This window comes from Mastomys coucha, unplaced genomic scaffold, assembly GCF_008632895.1.
Source record: "Mastomys coucha isolate ucsf_1 unplaced genomic scaffold, UCSF_Mcou_1 pScaffold7, whole genome shotgun sequence".
Classification (NCBI taxonomy): Eukaryota; Metazoa; Chordata; class Mammalia; order Rodentia; family Muridae; genus Mastomys; species Mastomys coucha.
This window is the reverse complement of record NW_022196913.1, coordinates 9494031-9521518: the sequence shown is the minus strand read 5'-3', so window position 1 is coordinate 9521518 and position 27488 is coordinate 9494031. Positions and strand designations below refer to the sequence as shown.

The 27488-nt window shown below is 38.1% G+C and overlaps 1 protein-coding gene and 1 pseudogene across 2 annotated transcripts; one reads left to right on the top strand and one right to left on the bottom strand.

Moving 5' to 3' along the window:
- Positions 1–450: 450 nt before the first annotated feature.
- On the top strand, positions 451–27488 carry LOC116081807 (aldo-keto reductase family 1 member C13-like). Of its 2 annotated transcripts, XM_031358497.1 has the most exons (10): positions 4544–4731; positions 13181–13302; positions 15470–15637; positions 16425–16541; positions 17808–17885; positions 18380–18502; positions 19777–19886; positions 20152–20317; positions 25938–26020; positions 27207–27488. In XM_031358497.1, exons 2-10 carry the CDS (start codon positions 13219–13221, stop codon positions 27247–27249), a joined length of 972 nt encoding a protein of 323 aa, XP_031214357.1. In that variant the 5' UTR covers positions 4544–4731; positions 13181–13218; the 3' UTR covers positions 27250–27488. The 2 variants fall into 2 exon arrangements, with proteins under 2 accessions (XP_031214359.1, XP_031214357.1); XM_031358499.1 differs by lacking the exons at positions 4544–4731; positions 13181–13302 and adding an exon at positions 451–575.
- On the bottom strand, positions 25103–25609 carry LOC116082554 (annotated as a pseudogene).

Genomic DNA, 27488 nt, shown 5'->3' with positions numbered 1-27488 from the left:
TCCTCTTCCTCCTTCTCCTCCCCCTCCTCCTTCCCCTTCCCTCCCCTTCCCCATCCTTCTCCTCCTCTGCCTCCTCTTTCCTCTTTTTCTCTGAGAAATTCTTGACTGTCTCTGGACTCTGGCATTTACTCCTTCTCCAAAGTCCCCAGAATTGAACGATCTGAAGTAGGCAAAAATTATGCCTCTCCTAGAACATAAACAATCATAATTTGCAGCTCTGAACAAACTAAAGAAGCCCCACACCCACGCCTTGAACTAAAACCAAAAACGTTCTCACACAACATAACTGCGTTTTTAAAGAAACCAAAATTCTTACTACAGTCCTTGATGTGTATGCATAATTATCTAGCTACAGATCCTTAGAATTCATGTTAAAAGCTTGTATGTTAAGGTGTGTCTGTAATCCCAGTGTCTCTACACTAGGATAGGAGACCTGATGGGAGAATCCCTGGAGGCTTGTGGATAAACTAGTCTGGCATGCTCAGCAGTGAACAGCAAGAGTCCTGTTTGAAACAAGGTGGCTGTTAAGGAGCAAGGACTGGCCCCTGAGGATGTTCTCTGATGTCCATGCTGAAGTAAGTGTATACCCACACTCACACATGTTCATGCACATATCATGTACACCCAACATCCACATACAGAGATAAAACAAAGGGTTCATGGTGACACCCCCCCAAAAATCACCAAAATAGGAGATGAATGCATTATAATCTAACAAATGTTAACTTATTATCCAATAAATACATAGCATAATTTACTATAATTGAAATATTCTTAAAAGGCAATTTATAAAAAGTATGTTTCTTTGTCATGATATAGTAATATATTTAGGAATTCTAATTCATATAAATTAGGGATATTGGTTTGAGCTCTCTGGTACACATGGACTACTGTTTTAAGTTCTCTCTGGTACACATGGACTACTGTTTTAAGTTCGGCTCCCCTCGTTATGCTGATTGAAAATGGAAAAAGTTGCAGATGTAATAATAATTTCCGTTACTTTTGTGTTTCCAAAAGAAAAAATAAAGAAAGAGTATCTGGTCAGCCAGAAGTGTGACAGAAAATGAATTTCACACATCAGTTTGTGGAAATAAGTAACAGTAATGGTGTTGTTGTTGCAGGATCAGTAGAAAATAGATATAGATTGTGTGGAGACCCAACCAGTTTGCCCAGTCATCTGATTCTGCTTCTCAGTTTCTTCAGGCCATGTAGGAACAGAACACAGGATGGATGGAATTTGCTCCACTTCAGGGTCTCATCACATCATCACATGTTGGTCATTCTGGGAGCTGGGTTCCCCTATTTCAGTTGACTTTTCAGCTTAGTAGGAAAATGAAAATCACCTTTCTAGAGCACTGGCTGCTGGCTTCCTAGATTCAATATTGATTGAAATATGATAGGGGTGGATATCATAGTCACATGGGTTCAGGAAATATTTCTTCCATCTAAGAAGGCAAGATCCAGAGAGATAAATGTACTAAACACTAATGAAGATAAGCTACATAAAATATATAATGAATCATACTGCATATTTGTGAAGTAGCCTCAGAATCCTGCAGTAGGTGCTGGATCTGGGCTATAGTGAACCACTTGTGTCATTCTCAACTGTTGGGGGTTTTAAGGTGTAAAGATGTTCTTCAGAGATGAAGTGACCAATTTAAAGGGTTTACTAGATTGGGAAGAAGTTTATTCAGGTTTTGTACCCAGAACAAGTAGTTGTGTGATAGGGTGATAGAGTCAGTTTCTAGCTACTGAGAATGAGGTTGATTTCTAACATGGTCCTCAGTGTCTGAGTCAAACCTTCCACTTGTCAGTTGCTGATACCTGGTTTGCCTCTTCTTTGTGACTAGCTCCTTTTCCTTTCTTGCCCAGTCTCCAGGTCACTTGAATTGACATTGTCACTGTTATTAGATTTCAATATTAAACAACAATATTAAATATTGTTCAATATTAAACAACAGGTGCACTCTGGTGTGGTACCTGGCCCAAAACATCACATCAGAGGAGTCTTAGTAGAATGCACAGCTGGATTCTAGGCTTTCAGGAAGGTGGGCTGACTCCTTAGCAGGACTTCAACCTATTGTGTCTGACAACCAGGCTTGTCTTTATGATAAGGCTTGAACATCCTATCTCTCACAGGGGATCTGTCTTATGGCTACAACAATGTGCATCTTACTCCTCTCTCCAGCACTACCATACCAACACTCCAGTTGGGGACCAATTTCAGTTTGCTTATGTTTCTTAACTGTCTTGTCATCCTATATCTTAGTTAGGATTCCAATCTCTGTGAAGAGACAACATGACCACAACAACTCTCATAATGGAAAACTTTTAATTGGGGCCGGCTTACAGTTTCAAAGGTTTAGTCCATTATCATCATGACAGGAAAGACAGTGGTATGTAGGCAGACATGGTTCTAGAGGAGGAGCTGAGACTTCTCCATCTTGATCCTCAGCCAGCAGAAGGAGACTAACTTGAGCTTCACTGGGCATAGCTTGAGCATATAACACCTCAAATCCCACCTCCACAGTAACATCTAAACAAGACCACACCTCCTAATAGCTCTACTCCCTGTGGCCAAGCATTCAAATACATGAATATATATATATATATCCAAATATGGTTTGAAGAGTAATAATAGCATACATATAATTATGTTCTAAAAATCTCAATAATACAGAAGTTTTACATACTAGAGTTATAGGAAGCTTTTAATGAATAAAGAATACAGAAGTAGATTTTTATGTACTAGGTTTTTATGATAAAATCATTATTTATAAATTTTTCATATTTTTTACATTCAAAGCAAGTTGAGATTCTTAAAAATTGATCTATTTTTAGGAAATTTAAAATACTAAGTTTAAGCTATTTTTGTTTTATTGTAATAAATGTTAACATTTTTTAAAATTTTTAGATCTTTCCTAGTCTTAAGGATTATTTAAGTTTCTATTTATGCTGAAATATTTATTTATTCACATTACATCCCAATACCAACTTGCCCTCTCTTCCCAGTACCCCCTCACACAGAACCTATCCCCTCCCCTTTTCCCTTTGAAAAGGTGCCCCCTCTAGGTATCACGTACCCACCAGGTGCTACACACCTCTCTCCCTTGAGCACATCAGGTCACTGCAGAACTAGACTCATCATCTCCCACTGAGGCCAGACAAGGCAGTCTGTTTAGACAGACAGGCAACTGATTCAGGGACAGCCACCCCATCTCCTGTTCTGGGGGGACCCACATAAAGCCCAAGGTTCTCATGTGCTATATATGTGGAGGGAACCTAGGTCCAGCACATATTCATTTCATTGGTAAATTAGTCAATTGGAGTCCCACAAAGTCTAGATTAGTTAAGTCTGTTGGTCTTCCTGTGGAGTCCCTGTCCTCTCTGGCTCCCTCAACCCTTTCTCCACCTCTTTCATAAGATTCCCTGAACTCCTTCTAATGTTTGGCTGTGGGTCTATGCATCTCTTTCCATTGGTTGCTAGGTTGAGCCTCTCAGAGGATGGTTATAATAGGTTCCTGTCTTCAAGCATAACATAATATTTTTAAAACTGTGATGGATTGGTTCTTGCCCATTGTATGGGTCTCAATTTGGAGCACTCATTGGTTGACTATTCCCTCAATCTTTGTCCCAGGACACATTTTGGATTGAAGGTTTTATGACTGGGTTGCTATAGCTAAAATAATTTCATTGTCATTTTTATATCTCTGATTAAATTGTAAAATTTAAAATGCTCTGTGAACTGGTGTTATCCCAGATAAATTCACTACTAATCATTATTCAAGGGACATATGTCTATTTATTCACCAGCACTATCTCCACACCCCAACTGAGTTGTCCCTACTGAAATGACCACTATCACAGTGCGGAGTATGTATAACTAAGTACTGTGGTTTAAGATATGGTTCCTCTCTCCTGAAAAGAGTTCTAATACATCATACATCTTTCTCCTGGGGACAAAGTTTGGCATCTGGCTACCCCTATAACATCAGCCTTTTCTTCTCCAAGTGCAATGTTCCTGGGGGAGTTCTAACTTCTTGAGGTCCATTGGTTTTTATATTCTGATAGCTACTGCAGAGGGACAAAGCAGTTCTGTAGGATATCATTGTACACGTGAGGCTACGTGTACGAGTGGTAGCTCACTGTTTTTTTGTATTTGTGTAATCAAGTAGACACTTCATCATGGCAAAAGGCTTTGAAAATTAAACACACATAAAATTTAAGCAGGAGGGACTGATCCATGCCTATACCCATGAACAGGACATAAAGAATAGTTGGTAGTTTTTAGGTCAGCCTAAATAGGCATGCCCAGGGAAGCATGCAAAGCAAATTTATTTGATTTTATATGTAATCAAAATCCTATACATGTTCTTGAACTTTTGAAAACTCATTAGAGAAAAAAATAGGATAGTAAAAAAAAAAAAGCCTCTTTTCTAGAAGTGCCTTCCCTGGAGGAGAGGCAGGGAAAGCGTGATCAAGTAGAGGAGAAATAAAAGTCCCTGCCTTCCAGGCTCCAGGCATTGCTGCTGTGGTCAGCCTGCTCTTATTCTGAAGAGAAGTCTTACATCCTTGTTTTCTAAAATGAAACTCTTGGCTGCTCTCCCTCTTGTGTATTCCATCTGCATTACTCACATTGGAATTCATAAGAGCCGAGAGTGGAGAGTGAAGTGAGAGTTGAAACTACTGGAAACTGGAGACCTCCCCCAGGACATCTGGTTCTCAATACAGGTTCAGTTTCTCTAGCTAAAGGGCATCATTCTCCCCCTCCCTACCTCACCATCAAAAGGACTCTGCTTCTGTTGGCTATTTGCATCTTCTTACTTCTTTCAAGTTTCCTAAGTGTACTGAATAATTTTCTTTTTGTTGCTTTTTCTGATATGAGGATCCTTTAGCTTCAATGCTTTTTCTCTGTCCACTTCCTCTTCTCTATTACTACTTATAATCCTCTTTTAATTGCCTCTGCCACCCAGTCTCTAGGCTTCTCTCCTCCTCCTCCACCTCCTCCTCCTCCTCCTCCTCCTCCTCCTCTTCCTCCACCTCCTCCTCCTCCTCCTCCTCCTTCTCCTCCTCCTCCTCCTCTACTTCTTCTTCCTCCTCCTATTTTTTTCTTTACTTTTTTTTGAAAGGACAACCTAAGGACAGCTGCCTCTGGTTTGTTGCTTGTGTGACACTTATTGAAAATTTGGCTTGTCCCTTTTCCTACAGCTTTTGCCCAGATGAAAGTCTTTTACTTCCTTTCTCAGTGTCAAAAGACACTGAAGTCCTTTGAGCTGGTTACTCTGATGCTGCAGTCAAGTATTTGGGAAAGCTGCAAGGGTTTAAGGATTAAGGATGAGATCTGGAGGATCTTTGTTTTCAGAGCTCTAGAATGAAATGCCTTTTTAACCAAGCAGCCTCCCTTTACTAGGAAACCCTGGCATAGCCTTGGAAAACTTGAAGTCTGTTGACAGGGGACGACCCTTAACTGTCTTCATCCCTTACAAGGGGATTCGTGCTCCTCTGCTCGGATACTTGTGGTTTTCTTTTGAAATTATTTTGTTTATCATTTTTAATTATTATTATTAATTACTTGTGTGTGTGTGTGTGTTTATGCTTTCTCTTGTGTGATAATTCAGTGCTCAAGGTCTTTGGGAGCTTTTATCATGGCCAGGCCCTCCTGGAATGTAACATTCAGAAACACTCAGAATCTTATGAGACCAATAATAAATATGGAAAGCAGAACCAGGTGATTCCTACTGAGTCACATGGGAAGTGGAAAACTTGACAGCTTTATCTCCTCCACCTACTCTATCTAACCTCTGGCCTCACCAGATAAATCATTTCTTGACTCCCATAAAAATATTTTCAGATGTTCTTCTAACATAATTTAAACAGATATAGCCCTAAATAGGCCCTGTCATTTTTTATGTTGTTGAACATTTTCAGTCCCTGCCCATCTTTAAGTGGGTAATCGAATTGGTTTGTTCCAGAATTCAACAGATTACTTTTCAAACAGTTATGCAAAAATATTGCTGAACTACCTGCTATTCCAGAGGACCTGGGTTCAAATCTCAGCCCCCACATGGATGCTCATAATCCATCTGAGCTCACAACTCCAGTTCCAGAGGATCTGGCTTTCTCACAGAAACATACATGTAGGCAAAATAACACCAATGCACATTCAAAGATTCAAGGAAAATCATTGTGAACACTCAGTATTTAAGAGCACTATCTGCTCTTCCAGAAGTCCTGAGTTCATGTCCCAGCAACCACATGGTGGCTTACAACCATCTATGCTGGGTCTGATGCCCCTTTCTGGCATGCAAGTGTATACCTCTCCTGGACCACATCCTGACACATCATAGCCTACATTGCATTAAATGAAATGAGTCTTCTTGGAGATATTTTAAGTTAAAAAATAAATTACATGTTACTCATACCAACAGGCTTCAAATTTCTTCTTCGTAGTTCGATTTTTGTCTTGTGTCTTTGATCCTTGTTTCATTTAGTACCTGGCTACAACTGATGTCTTCAACATTCCCTTTCCCGAAAATATAGCTGATGGTAATCACTTTCTCCTTTTAAAGACTCCCTGAACTTACAGTTTTTGGAGGAATTCTGGTTCCTCATTTGGATGTTCCTTATGACAGTGCCCTCACCCAGCAAGGGATAGGCAGAGAACCACTGCCCCTGTTCCCTGAAAACTTTCAAGAGCTTAATGTTGAGCAGGAGGCTAAATGACTAACAGTCTCCTCAAATCAGGATATAAAGGGTCATAGGTAACCCTTAAGGCTTAGGTACAAGGGTTGTGTTATAATTGTCAGTTGGAACTAGGCTCCACAAATGTGCATGTTGATTATTTGTGATGTTTTTTCTATGTTGGTCTAAATCTGCTTCATACAGAAGTTTTTTTGATGAGGAATGGTGATTAAAAACTTAACTTTGAGAATAAGAACAAGTATTTAGAATGTAGTTAGGGTTTATAATGGTTTAATAATGTGGTGGCTATAGGTTCTGCTTGAAGGTCCATGATTTCACTAGTCCTGGGTAGCTGGCTAGGTTTTCAATACCAGGACTGTTTTCCCCATTGTTGAGTGGCTCTTAAGTCCAATTAGACAGCTGTTGGTTACCACTAAAATATGAGTGCCACCATTGTATACTTAGGGTTATTGTACCATGGTAGTGGTCATTTAAACTAGGATAATTCTGGGCCTGCAGAAGCTTGTGTTGATGCTGGTAGTGGGGTAAAATAGGTTATAACAGTATTTGGGGGCTGGTGAGATGGCTCAGCGGGTAAAAGCACTGACTGCTCTTCCAAAGGTCCTGAGTTCTGATCCCAGCAACCACATGGTGGCTCACAACCATAACAAGATCTGATGCCCTCTTCTGGTGCGTCTGAAGACAGCTACAGTGTATTATGCCAGAGTAAGTGGGATCAGAGCAAGCAGGACCTGAGCGAGCAGGGCAGAGCAAGCAGGGCCAGAGCAAGCAGAAGACCTGAGTTCAATTCCCAGCAACCACATGATGGCTCACAGCCATCTGTACAGCTACAGTGTACTCGTACAAACAAAAAACCGATCTTTGGCCATGTTCACCCTCACCAGGCCAGTGCTAGGTTTCCCAACTAGGACAGAAAGAACGACAAGTAGAAGTGGTTGACTTTACCTGGACAAGCTCAAACAAACTTCAGGAATTTCCTCATAATGTAGTGTGTGCCTAGTGGTATTACACATTTACCTAAATTCTATTCCTCATTTATTACACTGAATTTTGGGTAAAATAGGCTTTCAACAGATATAGACTCATTTTCTAAAAGTGCCCACACTGAGGGAAATATAGGTAAGAGAAAACAGAGAAAAAAATTTGCATGTCAGAATCAAGACCATTGTTGCCAGGCTTGGTCTACTTTTATTCTGAAGTCTGTTCTTGCTTCCTTACTTGCTAAATCTCATGCTAGACTGCTTGCTCAGTTGTTGTGCATAAGAACTTAAGTGCTGCTAAGATTGAGACAAGGGGAGACTTGAGACATCCACATCACCACAAAGCTTCTATCTAGAAAATATTCAGTGTTTGTCCTCCCTGAAAGAACCCCTATGCCATCCCCCCTCACCCTGCTCACTAAACCACCAACTCCTAATTCCCTGTCCTGGCATTCCCCTATACTGGGGCATCAAGCCTTCATGAGACCAAGGGCTTCTCTTCTCATTGATGTCTCACAAGGCCATCCACTGCTACATATGCAGCTGAAGTCATGGGCCCATACACACTCACACACACACACACACACACACACACCACGCCCCCCACACATACACACTTTGTTTGATGGATTAGACCCTAGGAGCTCTGAGGGTACTGGTTGTTTCATATTGTTGTTCCTCCTATGGGGCTGCAAAGCCCTTCAGCTCCTTGGGTTCTTTTCTAGCTCCTCCATTGGGGACCTTGTGCTCAGTCCAATAGATGGCTGTGAGCATCCACTTCTGTATTTGTCAGGTACTGGCAGAGCCTCTCGGGAGACAGCTATATCAGGCTCTTGTCAGTAAGCACTTGTGGGCATCCACAATAGTGTCTGGGTTTGGTAATTGTATATCAGAGGGATCCCTAGGTGGGACAGTCACTGGATGGCCTTTCCTTCGGTTTCTGCCCCAAACTTTGTCTCTGTATTTCCTACCATTGGTATTTTGGTCCCCCTTCTAAGAAAGACTGAGCTTGATGTGGTCTGTGAATTGTATCTTGGGTATTCCGAACTTCTGGGCTTATATCCACTTATCAGTGAGTGCATACCAAGTGAGTCTTTTTGTGATTAGGTTACCTCACTTTAGATGATATTTTCTAGTTCCATTCATTTACCTAAGAACTTCATAAATTCATCATTTTTAATAGCTGAGTAGTATTCCATTGTGTAAATGCACCACATTTTTATCCATTCCTCTGTTGAGGGACACCTGGGTTGTTTCCAGCTTCTGGCTATTATAAATAAGGCTGCTATGAACATAGTAGAGCATGTGTCCTTATTACATCTTGGAGCATCATCTGGATATATGCCCAGGAGTGGTATAGCTGGGTCTTCTGGTAGTACTATGTCCAATTTTCTGAGGAACTGCCAAACTGATTTCCAGAGTGGTTGTACCAGCTTGCAATTCCACCAGCAATGGAGGAGTATTCCTCTTTCTCTACATCCTCCCCAGCATCTGCTGTCACCTGAGTTTTTTATCTTATCCACTCTGACTGGTATGAGCTGGAATCTCAGGGTTGTTTTGATTTGCATTTCCCTGATGACTAAGGATGTTGAACATCCTTAGGTGCTTCTCAGCCATTCAGTATTTGTCAGTTGAGAATTCTTTGTTTAGCTCTGTACCCTATTTTTAATAGAGTTATTTGATACTCTGGAGTCTAACTTCTTGAGTTCCTTATATATACTGGATATTAGCCCTCTATCAAATATAGGATTGGTAAAGATCTTTTCCTACTCTGCTGGTTGCCATTTTGTCCTATTGTCAGTGTCCTTTGCTTTACAGAAGGTTTGCAATTTTTTTATGGTCAATTCTTGATCTTAGAACATAAGCTATTGGTGTTCTGTTCAGGATATTTTTCCCTGTGCCCATGGACTGGTGGATCTTCCCCACTTTCTTTTCTATTAGCTTCAGTGTATCTTGTTTTATGTGGAGGTCCTTTTGTACTTGATCCATTTAGACTTCAGCTTTGTACAAGGAGATAAAAAATAGATTGATTTGCATTCTTCTACATGGTGAACCAGCAACATTTCTTGAAAAATGCTGTATTTTTTTTACACTGGATGGTTTTAGCTCCTTTGTCAAAGATCGAGTGACCACAGGTGTGTGGGTTCATTTCTGGGTCTTCAATTCTATTCCATTGATCTTCCTGCCTGTCATGGTACCAATACCATGCAGTTTTTTTCATTATTGGTTTGTAGTGCAGTTTGAGGTCAGGGATGGTGATTTCCCCAGAAGTTCTTTTATTGTTGAGAATATTTTTGGCTATCCTGTCTTTTGTTATTGCAAATGAATTTGCAAATTGCTCTTTCTAACTCTATGAAGAGTTGACTTGGAACTTTGATAAGCATTGCATTGATTCTGTAGATTGCTTTTGGCAAGATGGTCATTTTTACTGTATTAATCCTAACAATCCATGAGCATGGGAGATTGTTCCATCTTCTGAAATCTTCAATTTCTTTCTTCAGAGACTTGAACTCCTTGTCATACAGATCTTTCACTTTCTTAGAGTCACACCAAAGGTATTTTATATTATTTGTGACTAATGTGAAAGGTCTTGGTTCCCTAATTTCTTTCTCAGCCTGCTTATCCTTAGTGTAGAGGAAGGCCACTGATTTGTTTGAGTTAAATTTGTATCCAGCTACTTTGCTGAAGTTGTTAAGGTTTAGGAGTTCTCCGGTGGAATTTTTTGGGTCACTAAAATATCATATCATCTGCAAATAGTGATAATTTGATTTATTCCTTTCTAATTTGTATCTCTTTGACTTCCTTTTGTTGTCTGATTGCTCTAGCTAGGACTTAGAATACTATATTGAACAGGTGGGAAAGAGTGGACAGCCCTATCTAGTCCCTGATTTTAGTGGGATTGTTTCAAGTTTCTCTCCATTTAGTTTGGTGTTGGCTACTGGTTTTCTGTATACTGCTTTTACTATGTTTAAGTATGGGCCTTGAATTCCTGATCTTTCCAAGACTTTTATCATGGAGTGTTGGATTTTGTCAAATGCTTTTTCAGCATCTAATGAAAAAATCAGGTTTTTTTTTCCTTTGAGTTTGTTGATATAGTGTATTTCATTGATGGATTTCCATATACTGAACCATCCCTGAATCCCTGGGATGAAACCTACTTGGTCATGATGTATGATCATTTATAGTGTGAGGAACAATGTGTGCTTTGAGCTTTAAAGTAAAGTTTCTTTTATGAATGTGGGTGTCCTTGCATTTGGAGCATAGATGTTCAGAATTGAGAGTTCATCTTGGTAGATTTTACCTTCAATGAGTATGAAGTGTACCTCCTTATCTTTTTTGATAACTTTAGTTGAAAGTTGATTTTATTTGATATTAGATTGGCTACTCCAGCTTGTTTCTTGGGACCATTTGCTTGGAAATTTATTTTCCAGCCTTTTATTCTGAGGTAGTGTCCGTCTTTGTCACTGAGGTGAGTTTCCTGTATGCAGCAAAATGTTGGGTCCTGTTTATGTAACCAGTCTTTTAATCTATGTCTTTTTATTGGGAAATTGAGTCTATTGATATTAAGATATATTAAGGTAGAGTGATTGTTGCTTCCTGTTATTTTTGTTGTTAGAGGTTGAATCACATTTATATAGATATCTACTTTTTGGTTTGTTAAAAGGAGATTATTTTCTTGCCATTTCTAGGGTATAGTTTCCCTTCTTGTGTTAGAGTTTTCCTTTTCTTATCCTTTGAAGGGCTGGGTTTATGGAAAGATATTGTGTGAATTTGGTTTTGTCATGAAATACCTTGCTTTCTCCATCCACGGTAATTGAGAGTTTTGTTGTGTATAGTAGCCTGGGCTGGCATTTGTGTTCTCTTAGGGTCTGGATGATATTATCCCAGGATCTTCTGACTTTCATAGTCTCTGGTGAGAAGTCTGGTGCAATTCTGATAGGTCTGCCTTTATATGTTATTTGACCTTTTTCCCTGCTACTTTTAGTATTCTTTCTTTGTTTAGTACATTTGGTGTTTTGATTATGACGTGATGGGAGGAACTTCTTTTCTGGTCCAGTCTATTTGGAGTTCTGTGGGCTTCTTGTATGTTCATGGGCATCTTTTTCTTTAGGTTAGGGAAGTTTTCTTCAAAATTGTGTTGAAGTACTTACTGACCCTTTAAGTTGGAAATCTTCACTCTCTTCTATACCTATTATCCTTAGGTTTGGTCTTCTCATTGTGTCATGGATTGCCTGGAGATGTTTTGGGTTAGGACCTTTTTGTTTTTTGCATTTCCTTTGACTGTTGTGTCAATGTTTTCTATCTTCTGCTCCTGAGATTCTCTCCTCTATCTCTTGTGTTCTATTGGTGATGCTTGCATCTCTAACTTCTAATAAGTTTCCTAGGTTTCCTATCACCAGAGTTGTCTCCCTTTGTGATTTCTTTGTTTGTACTTCCATTTCTAGATCCTGGATGGTTTTGTTTTGTTTCTTTTTCAATTCCTTCACCTGGTTCACTGTGTTTTCCTATAGTTCTTTAAGGGATTTTGTGTTTCTTATTTAAGGGCTTCCACCTTTTTATTTGTGTTCTCCTGTAGTTCTTTAAGGTTTTTTTTGTTTGTTTGTTTGTTTGTTTCCTCTTTAAGCTCTTCAACCTATTTTCCTATGTTTCTTGTATTTCTTTAAGGGAGTTATTTATGTCTTTCTTAAAGTCCTCTATCAGCAGCATGAGGTGTGTTTTTAAATCCAAATCTTGCTTTTCCATTGTGTTGGGGCTTACAGGACTTGCTGTTGTGGGAGAACTGGGTTCTGATGAGTCCATGTAGCCTTGGTTTCTGTTGGTAAGGTTCTTGGGCTTGCCTTTTGCCATCTGGTTATCTCTGGTGTTAGTTGGTCTTGCTGTCTCTGGCTTGAGCTTGTGCCTCCTGTGTGCCTGTGTCAGCACTCCTGGAAGACCAACTCTCTCCTGGCAGGAACCATCTACAGAGGGCTACAGAACAGCCCCAGCTCCTGGGCGCAGATGGAGGCAGGAAGAACCCTGTCCCTGCTGTTCAGCTACTTCTGTGGCCTGTGTGTTTCTGGCTGGTCCCACCTTAGACACTCACCGGAAAGAAAATGGCAATCTTACCTCTGAGTATGGGGCTCAGAGCACTCCCTAAAGATGAGCTCTCCTCTGCCCCTTAACCACTTGCAACAGCCGACAGTAATTTATACATCATAAAGAGAAATTTAATTAAAACAAATCATGAATACTTAATGATTCATTACAGAATTATCTTTTATCTTGGTACCATTATCTGAATGGTACAAAGTCACAGGTGAAGTAGTTCTTTAAATTTCCTACCTTCCCTTTTCTATTGGTTAACCATTAAACAGGTAATGCCACTGGTAAACCATTAGACAGGCATAAGTACTGTTTAATCATTAATTAGTGAATGACACTGTTTAGTCATTAGAGGGAGTATGCCTCTGGTTATCCATTAGCCAGGAAATTGATCGACTATTCCACAAATGGTGCAGGAGCAACAGAACCTGTTTAGTCAGAAGAGTGGTAAGCAATGAGTTCTAAACAGCAATGTGTGAAACTGAACGATGGCCACTTCATCCCTGCACTGGGCTTTGGCACCTACAAACCGGAAGAGGTAAGAACAGTGGTGTTGTGGTAGATGGGTCAAGAGAAAATGGGCTGAGGCTGGGCAGAGGAAATGAAGTCCTCACGTCACTCACTTCCCATGTGACTCTGTGGGACTCAACTGGTTCTGTTTTTCTAGACTACTGTACAAAATAGAAGATAGTTTGACTTTGCTCTGTGTCAAGGTTTGTTTATATCATCACTTACCAATAATTTCATTAATTGGCTTTTGAGAAGAATCAGTTACCAGTCCAGAATACCATCAGCTTACTTGATTCTATGCTAAGAGCAAGGGGTGAGGAGGAGTTCCTCTGTTTAACTGTATATTTCAGGTATTTTTCCCCTATTGAATAATACAAGACTATGGGAAATCAGCATGGTGAATGTTTGTATAAATGCCCAAGGACTACTCAGTTCTATGTTGGGGAGCTGTCAGTAAAATTCACAGTAAATGCTGCATTTGAGTTAAGTACAGCCTCCATTTGCAACTCTCAGCTGTGGGAACAGGGGGGACACTGCAATATGATGATGGTGTAAATGATAAGGGCGACATTCTGGCTGGTCTTTACTACTGTACTTTAGGGGTGAACACAGTAGTCCAGAAGGTTCTCTGAAATGAAGTGACCAAAGAGGGCAGTTTGCAAACCTGGAAGGAATTTCATAGTCTAAAATCTTCCTTAGATCATGCAATTTTAAAATAAGTGATTTATTCCTTTAACTTTGAATTCCTACATTTCTTATCTCTAAGATTTACAAAGATATATGGAGTAACAATGGCCAAACTGCCCTGAATGCAATTTACTTTGTCATGAGTATTCAAAGAGCAATTTAAATACTTAATTACTTTTATAGGATAAAGTGGCATGCCCAAAGGTAAAGCAGCAGGGCTGGAAAGCTGGCTCAATGGTTAAGAGCATTTGTTGTTTTTGCAGGGAACAGGGTTTGGGTCCCAGCAGCCATATGGTGGTTTACAACCATCCATAAGTCCAATTCTAGTAATTGTAATTCAGCATGGACCTCCATGGGCATTGCTTGCATGTGATGCACAGACATACATGTAAGCAAAACATCCACACATAAAATTAATCTAAAATATTGTTTAGAGAAGAAAAAGAAGACAAATGTCAAGATGTCTCAGCCTGACTAGACCTACAGCAAGACAACCTGGGCAGGCTTCAGGGCTTAGCACTGAGAATCACCATTTCACTTACTATCATGTCACTGAGAAAAGAATTTGTAGATCAAGCAGACCTTGCACTCACACAGATCTGCTTTCCTCTGCTTCAGGAGCATTGGTATTAAAGGTAGGGCATCATGCCCTGCTCTGAAGTTTTTAATATAATTGTGAAAGAGGTTTTATGTGATCTTCTATTCTTTAACATATGAATGTTCACAGCATTACTCAAATCTGGTAGAGTAGGCAATAATTTTAAGTTTAAGTAAGGTTATATAATCACTAAAAAAAGTAACTTTTGTTTTAAGGGCCAACAACCCAACGTTAATAACTCCTTACAAAATGAGGAACAACCAGCTCTCTATATAGACGAGATTTCCCATATATTGTTATAATTTAATGCAGAAAATAACTCAGTATTTCCTAGGAGTCTTCACTGGGGGAAGATGTATAATCTAGCACCAAATTTGTACTTCTTCTGTTTTTTTTTTTTCAAAGCACCCTTCGCCTGTGCTGTTGTACCTGTGACCCCACTACATAAATTATAACAGAGCTATTCCCATATACTCAGCCTTGTAAACTTTGGCAGAATAATCACTGAGTTTGAGGTCTATTTCAGGTGCTCTGATGCAACTGATGGACCATTGTTGTGTGGGTATGCAAAGGACATGGATGTGAACTTCCAGTGACTACCCAGGAAAGACCCGGTGAAATTAAGTTGACACTTACTATTCCAAATGCTCATCTAACTTGAGATATGGGAAAAGAATTATTCTCCTGAAATCACTCTTGTGTATTGATCTCCACAATTCCTGTTGTAGATTCTGTTGTTTTACAGGTGGCAGAATTTCAGTGGACAGGAACTAGGCTCTTATTAAGCACTAAAGCTTATGAGAATGACCTAAGAGTGTATAATTCCTTCTACCTTAGAGAACTGACAATCAGATCCATTTGCATCACTCTCTTCTATATCTTTAAATACTTGAGTTTGTTCTTCCTTCAGGTTCCTGAAAATAAGCCACTGGAAGCTGTCCTTTTAGCTTTAGAAGCTGGGTTCCGCCATATTGATACTGCTTATGTGTACCAAACTGAAAACCATGTAGGAAAAGCTATTGGAAGCAAGATTGCAGCTGGCCTTGTGAAAAGAGAAGATATATTTATCACTACAAAGGTATTATGTGTGCAGTGCTTAGGTGTACAGATTAGTTGAAATATAATATAAGAGAGCAAATACTTACTTGATTGGATCGTTATCTGGTAAAATATACATCCTGGTTCAACTCTTAGTTGCATATAATTCATAGATGAGTTCCAACATGAAAACCAGAAAAAAAGATTCTGTCTTCCTACTATCTACAAATGCATAGTTCAAAGTCCTTCATTGTTCAGAGCCTCAATTATATTTTACCATGGGCTGTGAATTCAGGTAAGCCATGAAATTGTGGCTTTTATATCTCCTAGATACCTTTGTAATATGTTATATTCCAAAAACTAATTTTTACCTTTAAATATCAAATAGCAGTAAAAAGCAACTTTCTTATTAAAGATTAGTTTAAGTGAATTTACTTGTGTCCATAACAGATTAGAATACTCACATGGTACTAATATTCAATAATGTAAGATGCCAATTCTCCTTTAATTTAAGAAAGGATTGAATAATTAGAGTAATAATTGGTTTCTAATCTCTTTACAATATAATCCAAAGACTGAATATTATTATTCATTGATGGGAGTTTTATCTTTTGAGAAAATTTCTTGCAGTTTTGAAAGATTGAAAGCATCTTATAATGATGCTCATATGTATAAGTCACATTAGTGGAAGCCACAAATAAAAAAGAAAGTTTTATTTATTGGTACTTTCTATATAGTGCAAAATGTATCAGTATTGTGTAACATAAAGCCTCCACATGTGAATAATTTACTAATCCAGGATTATTTCCATTCTTTCATGTAAGCAGCTTTGGTGCACTTTCCATAGACCAGAGCTGGTAAGATCTAATTTGGAAAAATCATTGAAAAACCTTCAGCTGGATTATGTTGACCTCTACATTATGCATTATCCAATGCAAATGAAGGTAAGCAATTTAAATGACCAGACTTAATCAACTTTGACAAGGTGGTGCTATTATTTCTCATAATGATCAAGGTAAGTTTCTATTATATTTTCCTGTAAACTCAATTGCTGTTTTCTGTAGTCTATACAAAGTAGATTATACAAAAGACCATAAAATGGGAAGCCCAAGCAAGTGCTAGAATTATAGATTTAAAAGTAATCTTCAAAAATGCATTTCTTATACTGCAGTAGTATATATTTGGATTTAATTCAGCTTTTCTTTGTGGCATTGAGACAGTTCAAGTTTCTGGGTTATTACCTCCCTATAGAAACTTTGAGTTTACTACCATCAAAATTATTCTTGAATACAACCCTAATTTGCCATCCTTTGTGGATATAGTGGCCTTTTGCCCAGATAAATTCAGATAGCAAAAGACAACTGAATGGCCTGTGTCAGGACAATAATTCATTATTGTTAGAAATCAAGTTTGTATGACTACTGAATTTCTCAGTAATAGAGAAATATCTCAACAGAAGTGAACCAGTCTGGCTGGTATGAAATTGAGCAGTCCTCTGAGGGGGCAGTAAGGATTATAGGAAAGACAAAATGGAAAAGAAGACTCAGAGACAAAGGTTAGAAACTGGTAAAGCTGTCCAGCCAGTACTGTGGCAGCCCCAAGTTTAATTCTCTTAGGCTCTATATTCACTTTATAGTATCATGGGATACAATGTCACAGCCGGCAGTAACAATGGCTGATGTACATTTGATACCTGTTCCCATCTGGAGGCCTCCCTATTCTTCCTTGTGCCTTCCTCCAAGATGAACAGAACATTCAGCCCTTCTCCTTAGACTTCAGATGTATCCCCTCTTATTGTTCCATGTGTCAGGAAATCTGCCAGTAGACCCTCGCCGGACCTGACTGCCTAGGATTTCACAGAAGCAGGCAAAATGGATCCCAATGTAGAAGTATCAATAAGAAGTAGCAAAATAATAGATATCAACTAGGAGGCCACAGGTAGATCTGTGAGAATACTGTATAATAATAATAATAGTAATAATAATGATAGTAGTAGTAGTAGTAGTAGTTATGTAAAATTACATGATTTATACAAGAGACTAGTTTAAACACCTAAAAATACTCCTCATCATGCCACATGCAAATCACTCTGTAAATATAAAAACATAACATGATGTTCCACCTAATTAATATTTAGTGTTCCAATTCTAGCTATTCCTATGAGACACCCGTGTTTACTCAGAGCATCATGCAGACTGTTTCTATTCCAGCCAGGGGAAGACATGTTTCCAGAAGATGAGCATGGGAAACCATTATTTGACACAGTGGATATCTGTGCCACATGGGAGGTGAGTAATTAGAAGAGGGACAATGGAGGAGGTGAGGGAGGGAGCCTCAGGGGTATGAGAGAATATGGGAATGTGCCTCTGGGTGCAGGCATTCTTTGTGTTTACAGAGTGTGTCACTGGAGTTTCTACAATGTGACAGGAGAAGTAGAGTATTCAGGACAACAGGATAACTGGATTCTGCCATGATACTATGTGTGAACATCACTGCTTCTTAGCAAGGACCCAGGGATCCTATGTGGTTGTCACTCTCTTCCTCTGTTTTCTTCAGTCTTTTGGTTTCTTCATGCTCAGTGTCAGAGATCATCTAAGCAGTGTCTCCCTAGGGTGACTCTTTCAATGTTGGTGTGATGGTGATCAAATTCAGAATCTACCACATTCTGGCAAGGGCTCTGCCCATGAGCTATATGTGCAGAGCTTGATGCTGTTCGTTTAACCTCTCCATCTTGCATTTATTTCAATATAAATATGACCCTTTATAACTCCTTCATTCCTAGGCACTGGAGAAGTGTAAGGATGCAGGACTGGTCAAGTCCATTGGGGTGTCCAACTTTAATAGCAGGCAGCTGGAGAAAATTCTGAATAAGCCTGGGCTCAAATACAAGCCCGTCTGCAACCAGGTGAGAACCCTCGCAAGCCTCTTTACCTCACCTCCATTTCCTTATTTCAGTTCTGATGCCTCCAGTCTGGTTGCCCCTTCTTAGTTCATCATATTTTCATGGAAAAGAAGATTCTAAGATCAGTGTCACTGTATCAAACAATACTTGGAGATTCTAAAATAAAATATTGGATTATTAAAATTTTATGAAAACGGAGGCATACCATAGTGCCCAAGTGGTACAGAATGTGGAGATTTAAAGTGTTCCTGGAAGCAGATGTCAGTAAGAGTATTTAAGGATCAAAGTAGAGTTACCCCTGAGCTGGAAAATCTCTCTCTCTCTCTCTCTCTCTCTCTCTCTCTCTCTTTCTATTTCTACTTCTATTTCTATATCTAACATACATGTATATATATATATGTCTTCCTTACTTTTTAATTAAATAAAATGAGTATGCATTTGTTTATGTAATATCTAATTAAATATACATTCATATATTTATAATATATATTTTATTACAGTTACAATAATATAAAATATTTAATTATAATTATAAAAATATAATATCCATACTATATAAAATATGTAATATAGTAAGTACAAATTAAATGTAAAACATAGAAGTATAAGTATTTTCTTTAATTTTTAAAATTACTTTTGTGTGTATGTGTCATGCTTTTGTGTGTGTGTGTGTGTGTGTGTGTGTGTGTGTGTACATTTGTTATGGTGCATATGTGGAGAACAGAAGAAAATATACTGGTCTTACGGAACAAACTCACTTCTGGCTTGGTAGCAAAAATCAGAACCCACTGTGTCATGTCATTGACCTCATTACTGCAACATTCTTATGAACTTGTTCAAAGCAGATTCTTTGATTTTTCACTTTCAGAGAGATTAGAAAAATCTCCCAAAAATGAAGATATTGTCAGACAATAGATGTTAGATTTATATTTAGAAAAATTAACATTAGTTCTCTTACATAATCTGAATCTGCCTATGTTTAAATTTCTCAATGATTTCTGGAGACATCTTCAAGCCAGCACTATGCTTTCTGTTTGTAATATAAAACAGAGTTAAACTCCAAGGCATGGTTCACAGAACTGGGTTATCATAGGAAAATTATTTTGTGTCATATAAGTAATGTAGTCATGAAATTAAGTTTTAAAGACACCAGTTACATTATATTGATAATCTAAATATGCTACATTTTCCTATTCAGGTACTTGCCTTTAATGTTTCTCTGTTACATTAACTTTAGCATCTCATATAATCATATATCTTTGTTTGTCCATCTACAGGTGGAATGCCATCTCTACCTGAACCAGAGCAAGCTGTTGAACTACTGCAAGTCAAAGGACATTGTTCTAGTTGCCTACTGTGCTCTTGGATCTCAACGACCTAAGCGATGGTAAGAAGGACAGTAGGAAGTTCACGTCAAACACCAGTGTTGATGAATTCGTTTCAGTACTATAAACTCAGTTTTCAGAAGCTTAGTTTGAACTTGCTCAGAGAGAGGGTAGAATTTGCATTTTTGAGGAGGTCTCAATGATGGAAACAATGCTGGTCCAAGGACTTCTTTGAAGATCCCAGGTTTTGAGTGGGCAGTCTATGAGTTCAGAAGCCTTCTAAAGATTTTCAACTCTTGAAATTAAAGTTTCTGCCTTTTCTTCCAGGGTAGACCCAAGCACCCCAGTTCTCTTGAATGATCCAGTTCTTTGTGACATGGCAAAAAAGCACAAGCGAAGCCCAGCTCAGATTGCCCTTCGATACCATCTTCAACGTGGAATTGTGGTTCTTGCCCAGAGTTACAAAGAGAATGAGATAAAAGAGAACATACAGGTGACTGGGGAGGCTGCAGACATCGGGCTCCTATCTCACTATCTTGCCTCTATTTTCTTTGAAATCTCTCAGGGCATTTTTGTTTTTTGGGTCAATCTCCTTAGCATTTCCTACACATGTGTAACTTCATTGGCATTCAGAGGTGCTCTGAACTAAACACAAACATCAAGTTAACTTGATAGAATTAGCTTTAGAGAGAGCACAGAGATTTATGATCCAGCATGAAGTCAGATATGCACTGTGAACAGCTCCTTTGCAGTAGAGTTCTTCATTGCTGAAATGAGAGTGTAAGTTTGGATAGATATTTTGATATGATAATTTCTGTTATTTTACTTTGTACTTGGCCTGTATAGTCACATATTTTATTTTATTTTTGTTTTTTCATTTTTAAGTTTATGTGTATAGATATTTTGGCTGCATATATAATCTATGCACTTTGCACATTCCTGGTGGTGGGAAGAGGCCAGAATATGGTATCATATGCCCCAGAATGGAGTTATGGATAGTGGTAAATGGCCCAGTAGGTGCTGGGGATCAAACTTGCCCAGAAAGAGCAGCTAATGCTCTAAACTACTGAGCCATCTCTCCAGGTCTATCCTCAAACATTATAATATGGATGTATTTATTTCTTTTCTTGCATATTCTTTTCTTGAAGACTTACCTATGCAGATATCTTTTATATTGAACTACAAGAACTTTGTTGTACTATTACCTAAAGTAGTTGAAAAGTGAACAAGTCCCAACATAGAGCTTTAGTATAAAGAGTCTTACTTAGTTCATTAGTCTACGATCTTAAACTCTTCTTTAGTTTGGCCTGAACACATAGGCATCGCTCTAGCCTGAGTTCACTCAAATATGTTCATGAAAATGTTGTACATGTTTGTAAGATGATGAGGTCCGTCTACCTCAGGATTCAGTTCGTCTCTTAACTGATGTTCTTTAGCTTCAAATATTTTTTTCTTTCGGTAACCAAATTGCATAGACTTCACCTCTTCACATGTTCTCCTTCAAGATACTGAGTAGATATTTGCAAAGACTTTAAACTTAGGCAAATAATTATTATTATGTCACATTCTCCTGCTAAGTTGTAGAGGTGAATGCAAGCTAAAAAAAAATTAAAAATAAATTAAAAAATTAAGAGCTAGGAGATGGCTCAGTGCTAAAACTCTTGCCTAGCAACCATGGGACTGGATATGAGGTCTCCAGAACTCTCACAAGATTCCAGGTGGATATGGTGATTCCCTCTAATTCCAGCCTTGTAGGCAGACAAGTGATCCCCAGAATAATCTAGTGATTATGGATAATGAAAATAGCCATAATGGTGAGCTCTGGGTCTGATGAAGAGACCCTCCCTCAATGAATGAGGTATAACAGCTATGAGGATGAAGCTCAGGTTTACACATACACACACACATACACACACACACACACACAGACATGGGTGGCCCTATATATGCAAACATGAATAAACATATATATTCATTAATTCATTCATTCACTACACACATACATATATATAATCATGAGTGAAAGCTCTTTTTATTGTGCTTATTCCTTTACTTTGTGGTTAAATATCATGGGTTTTTTAGTTAAAAATAGAATATTATATTTATATGCCATTTTTGTTTACGATGTAAACAAAATTAATTGAAGTGCAATTTATGAAATCATATAAAATAAAAATTCAAAGAATACTTAAATAATTTTCTAAATTCCTTTGTGGTATTGCCAGCAAGAATATTTATAGCTGCCCGGCAGTGGTGGTGCATGCCTTTAATCCCAGCACTAGGGAGGCAGAGGTAGGCAGATTTCTGAGTTCGAGGCCAGCCTGGTCTACAGAATGAGTTCCAGGACAGCCAGGCTACACATAGAAACCCTGTCTCAAAAAAAAACAAGGAAAAAAATTTATAGCCATGGGTTTTCTTTTTCTTATTTGTTTTCACCATTTCTCAAATTATATTGGAATATCAGTCTTGCTGAACAAAGTGACAATCATTTTAATCTATCTTCTTGTATTTAAAAATATGACAAATTACTTCAACAATATTGATGTTTAAACAAGACCTGGATAAGGACATTGCCAAAAGACACTCCTACATGCAGGGCAGAACTCTCATGAAGGTGCATCCTTAGACAAAGAGCTGCTGGCAACTAAAGATTTCTAAGAGTCTAAGAGCAAACGAATTAGTCTTGCTTAGGATAAGCTCCTTAATTGCTAATCCAACCAACTCATCAGACATGAATTCATATATATATATACAAGCAACACAGTATTTGTATGTGTGTATTTGTATGTATGTATGTGTATGTGTGTGTGTGTGTGTATGTGTGTGTGTGTGTGTGTGTGTGTGTGGAGTGATAGAACAAAAGAGACCATGTATATGAGAGAGGGTTACAAGGAGACATGCAAGATTTCTTGAAAGAAAGAGAAAGGGGGGTGGTGAAATGACATAATTATATTTTAATTCAGAATAAAAATATGATTCTCTAGGTAGATAATTCATACACATGTATAAATGAATTTCATAATTTATTATTGCTTACTTTGATTATATCTTGCAGTATTTAGATAGGTCTTTCAGTGTTTCGGTAGGTACTAAATTTGTCCACCAGTTGAGAAAAAAAACTGAAGTTTTGAAATATTGAGAATTTTAATATGTAACTGTAATGGGAGTTTTCAATTTAAGGAGGTTTTTTACTATATTTAATAACTTTCTTAGCATTTTCTATTAAGGCCTTTAGGTTTATTCTGCTAATAATAAACTGTTTATTAATAGAAAAGTAGTTCTATTTATCATCTTTTAATAACATATTCTCAGTTCTTTTGATGGTTTTTAAACCTAAAGAAAAGTTCCTGAGAGGGGTAACCCAGTCACAAAAGAACACACAGATAAGTGGATATTAGTCCAAAACCCAAGATACAATTACAGACCACATAAAGCTCAAGAAGAAGCAAGACCAAAGTGTGGATGATTCAGTCCTCTTAGAAGGGGGAACAAAATACTCAAGGGACGAAATAGGAAAACAAAGTGTAGAGCAGAGACTGAAGGAATTTCCCACCTGGGGATCCATCCCATATACAGTCAGCAAACCCAGACACTATTGCGGATGCCAAGAAGTGCTTTCTGATAGGAGCCTGATATAGTTGACTCCTGAGAGGCTCTGCCAGAGCCTGACCAATACAGAGGTGGATGCTCGTAGCCAACCATTGGACTGAGCATGGGGTCCCCAATGGAGGAGTTAGAGAAGGAATTGAAGGAGCTGAAGGAGTGCAACCCCCTAAGGAAGAACAAAAATATCAACCAACCAGGCCCCCTCAGAGCTCCCAGGGACTAAACCACCAGTCAAAGAGCACACATGGAGCCACCCATAACTCCTCCTGCAAATGTAGAAGAGGATGGCCCTTTCAGGCAGCAATAAGAGGAGAGTCCCTTGGTCCTATGGAAGTTCATTGCCCTAGTTTAGGGGAATGCCAGGGTGGTGAGGTGGGAGTGGGTGGATGGGTGGGGGAGCACATTCATAGAAGCAGGGGGAAGGAGGATACAATAAGGGGTTTTCAGAGGGGAAATCAAGAAAAAGGATAAAGCCAGGCAGTGGTGGCACACGCCTTTAATCCCACCACTTAGGAAGCAGAGGCAGGTGGATTTCTGAGTTCAAGGCCAGCCTGGTCTACAGAGTGAGTTCCAGGACAGCCAGGGCTACACAGAGAAACCCTGTCTCGAAAAACAAACAAACAAACAAAAAACCCCAAAAAACAAAAAAATAAAAACAAAACATTTGGTATGTAAATAAATAAAATATCCAAAAAAAAAGTTCACTCACTACTTTTTACTAAATGGATCATTTGTTAGACTGTTGATATTTTAAGCTTTCTCCTCCATTCTCTTCTTTCTCCCTCTTCTTCCTTCCGTACCTCCCTCCTCTTCTTTATTTTGTTTTGGTATTTTGTTTTTTTGGTTGGTTTTGTTTTTTGTTTTTTTTTCTATTCCTGCCTTCCTCTGTTCCATTTATTTATCAATATTTTTAGAGACAAATACCCAAGCATCAGCTTTAAGAAATTAGCAAGAAGTATTTTATTTTTATGGAAAATATCCACTACATGTCAAATCCTTTGTTCTTTGGAAATGATAAAATTAATACTTTGCCTAATTCTTGGATTAAATTGTGTTGTAGAGAACATTATTAACATTTTGACAGTTCATTATGTAGGATATAGAAAGCTAATTGTAGTCACATTAGTATTTGAGTAATATGGTTGAAAATTTACTTTAGCTTATTTAGAAACCATCTCTATGGTCTATTTTTTTTTTTTTAATTAAGAAAGGTTTTATTTTTTTAAAGACAAAACAAATGCATTAACACACATCCAAATGCCACAGCAAGCACCCATTAGGTTTTTTAATAGAGAAAACTGCACTGTGGTGTCCAATAAAAACTAAAACCATTTTAAAAACAACCATTGCTTATGGTAACATGAGTACATGGGCAACTAAGAAGCCACCACATGCTCAAGATGAAGTAATGGAAAGTGGAGTGGCCACAGTGACACTCTCAGACCCTTTTCCCCACTCTATGTGCTCTTGTTCAGCCCTGTCGACTTAGTCAGCAGGTAAATGCACAAAGTACTTATTATCAAAGAATACTTCCAAAAGTCAAAAATAGATTCAAGGTCATGGTTAAAGTTACCCCAGAGGTTGTGGGAGGGAGGCTCTCAAAATCCTTATTTCACAAACTGCCAGGCACTAAGTCTAGTCACAAGGGCTTGCAGTAGAAGAAGCACTGATCTTAACAGAGGCTGGTCTTCTTCATGATGCGCAGGAACTCTTGCTCATTGACCTCACCTCCATCTCGATCAGCTTCATCAATCATTTCCTTATCTGTCAGGTTTTCACCCAGCTCCTTGGCCACACATTTCAGATTCTTGAATGATATTTTCCCAATCTCATCATCATAGAACAACTTGAAAGCTTTCAGGATTTCCTCTTTAGTGTCTTTCTCAGACATTTTCTGAATCATCACTGTCAAAAGGTCACTGAAGTTCATTTTTCCTGTTCCTTCTTTATCAGTTTCACTTATCATTTTCTTGATTTCTTTTTTCTTGAGTTCAAAGCCCAGGGCCTTCATTGCCACCTTTAGTTCTTCGATGTTGATAGTTCCAGTTCCATCAGCATCAAAGAGATCAAAAGCTTCCCGGATTTCCTGTTTCTATTCTTCAGTAAGTTCAGGCTTAGGGCTCATCCTTATTCTCTAGACACTTAATGCCATGTTTGTCTTCTTAAAATTAGAGGCCATAACCAAACAGACTCTGCCACTACTGGTAAAGGCAACAGCGTACTCGTAGCCTCGGCAGCATTCTCACCCTCTTATGGTCTTTAATAACATCAAAATTGTATCTTCTGCAGCTCCTTTTGTCTATATTGTGCTGCCTCAACATATGTAAAAAATGATTTCCTTGAACTTTTATCTGACATCCATTGACCACTTGAGTATCTTTCTTGATATCTTTCATATTTTTAGAACCTGTTTATTAAAAATTGCCTTTCAGAATAAAATGTGATTGACTTGGGTTTTAAGATTTGCAAGTGTGTAGTATCCTAAAGTGTTTCTAATTGTTCAATAGGTATTTGAATTTGAGCTGCCCTCAGAGGATATGAAAATTCTAGATAGCCTGGACAGAAATTTAAGATATGCACCTGCTCCATTGTAAGTCACTCTGATAAAAATGCCACAATTTATTTTACGTTATGTCTTTTCCTTTCCAGTGAATGCTTGTTCAGAAACCAAAAACTTCCTTAGGTTTTTGGACTCTGCCATTAATACAGTTATTTTACCAATTGTTTTTCCCATTTTTTGAGTTACAAATATGCTAATACTGAAAATAAAGTTTATGCAGAAAGAGATGTAAAACCATAGGGGAAAACATTTAGGAGGAAAACTCCTTCATTTATTAAGTTGATAGTTAAAAATCTTTTCTCTGCAGGTTTAGGCATATCATCTCCCTCTGAGGCCATGGTTATATAATCGGATAGTTCATACATATTTCAAATAAAGACAAACATGGAACATATAATCCCTTTTTACTAGTGGAGACTTTAATTCTCAACAGAAATAAATATAATAATGCTTAAAAGTGGTAAATAGTTTGCAAAGATGAGCATGTGCATTCTCATTGCTAAAAGTTTTTTTAATTAATAAAGCAAAATGAAGGATAAGATGAGACTTAAAGCAAGTCAGAGGGTGGCAAGCACTAAAGAATTCTGGCCACCTATTAAATAGTTTAGTAAATAATGATTTTTGTCGATTTATGTTTTGTAATGGTGCTAAAGCATAAAGATCTACAAATTATATGATAACCTTGCTCCTTAGACATAGAAATCTATCTTATCAATAATATTCTTTATCTGAATGTCATACAATGTATTACATTTGATAGGTAGTGCATAAAAATAAATGAGTTAGTTAAATGAAAAGAACTTAACACCTAAAAGCTGTATTATCCACATGATTTTGTAATGATTAATGTTCAGACTCACATTAAATAGGACATTCCCTTTATGCATTTCCTGACTGACTGAAATGTGACCCAATATCACATTCTACGCTTTGACAGTCTGACTGTAGAAACCAAAAGAAAGGTGGGTGCATTTTGTGAATGTCTGTCACTGTCATTATGATCGTGGCAAGGAAATTTAATTTGAAAAAAATCACTTAGAATATTTTGCAAACATTTCCTTCATAATCAAGTTTATGAAAATAAAAGTAGCATATTCCACAACTGGACAGTAAAGCAAAGTGGTCGAGTCTAATGACAGCATCCTAGATTTCTGGTTTTGCTACCATAGAAATAAATCCAAGAGTTAATGTTTTATAGTTTTCTTTTCTTTTTCAGTGGAGAGGGGCACCCAGAGTATCCCTTTTCTGATGAATTTTAATGTGAAGACCTAGATTATGACTCATAAACACAGTCTGAAAGTCCCTCTATGTGGATAGTGATGTGTGTGACATCCCAGCTGCTGCTGATTCAACATGCCACTTCTGCTCAGTCTGAGCTGCCTGACAAGCCTCCTTCAGCCAGAACTGGGTCCACCAGTCTGGAACATAAGTCATTACATTTCCATCATTCTTTCAAAGTGTAATAATATTTGCTATAAAGGTCTTTCTTTGGTCAATA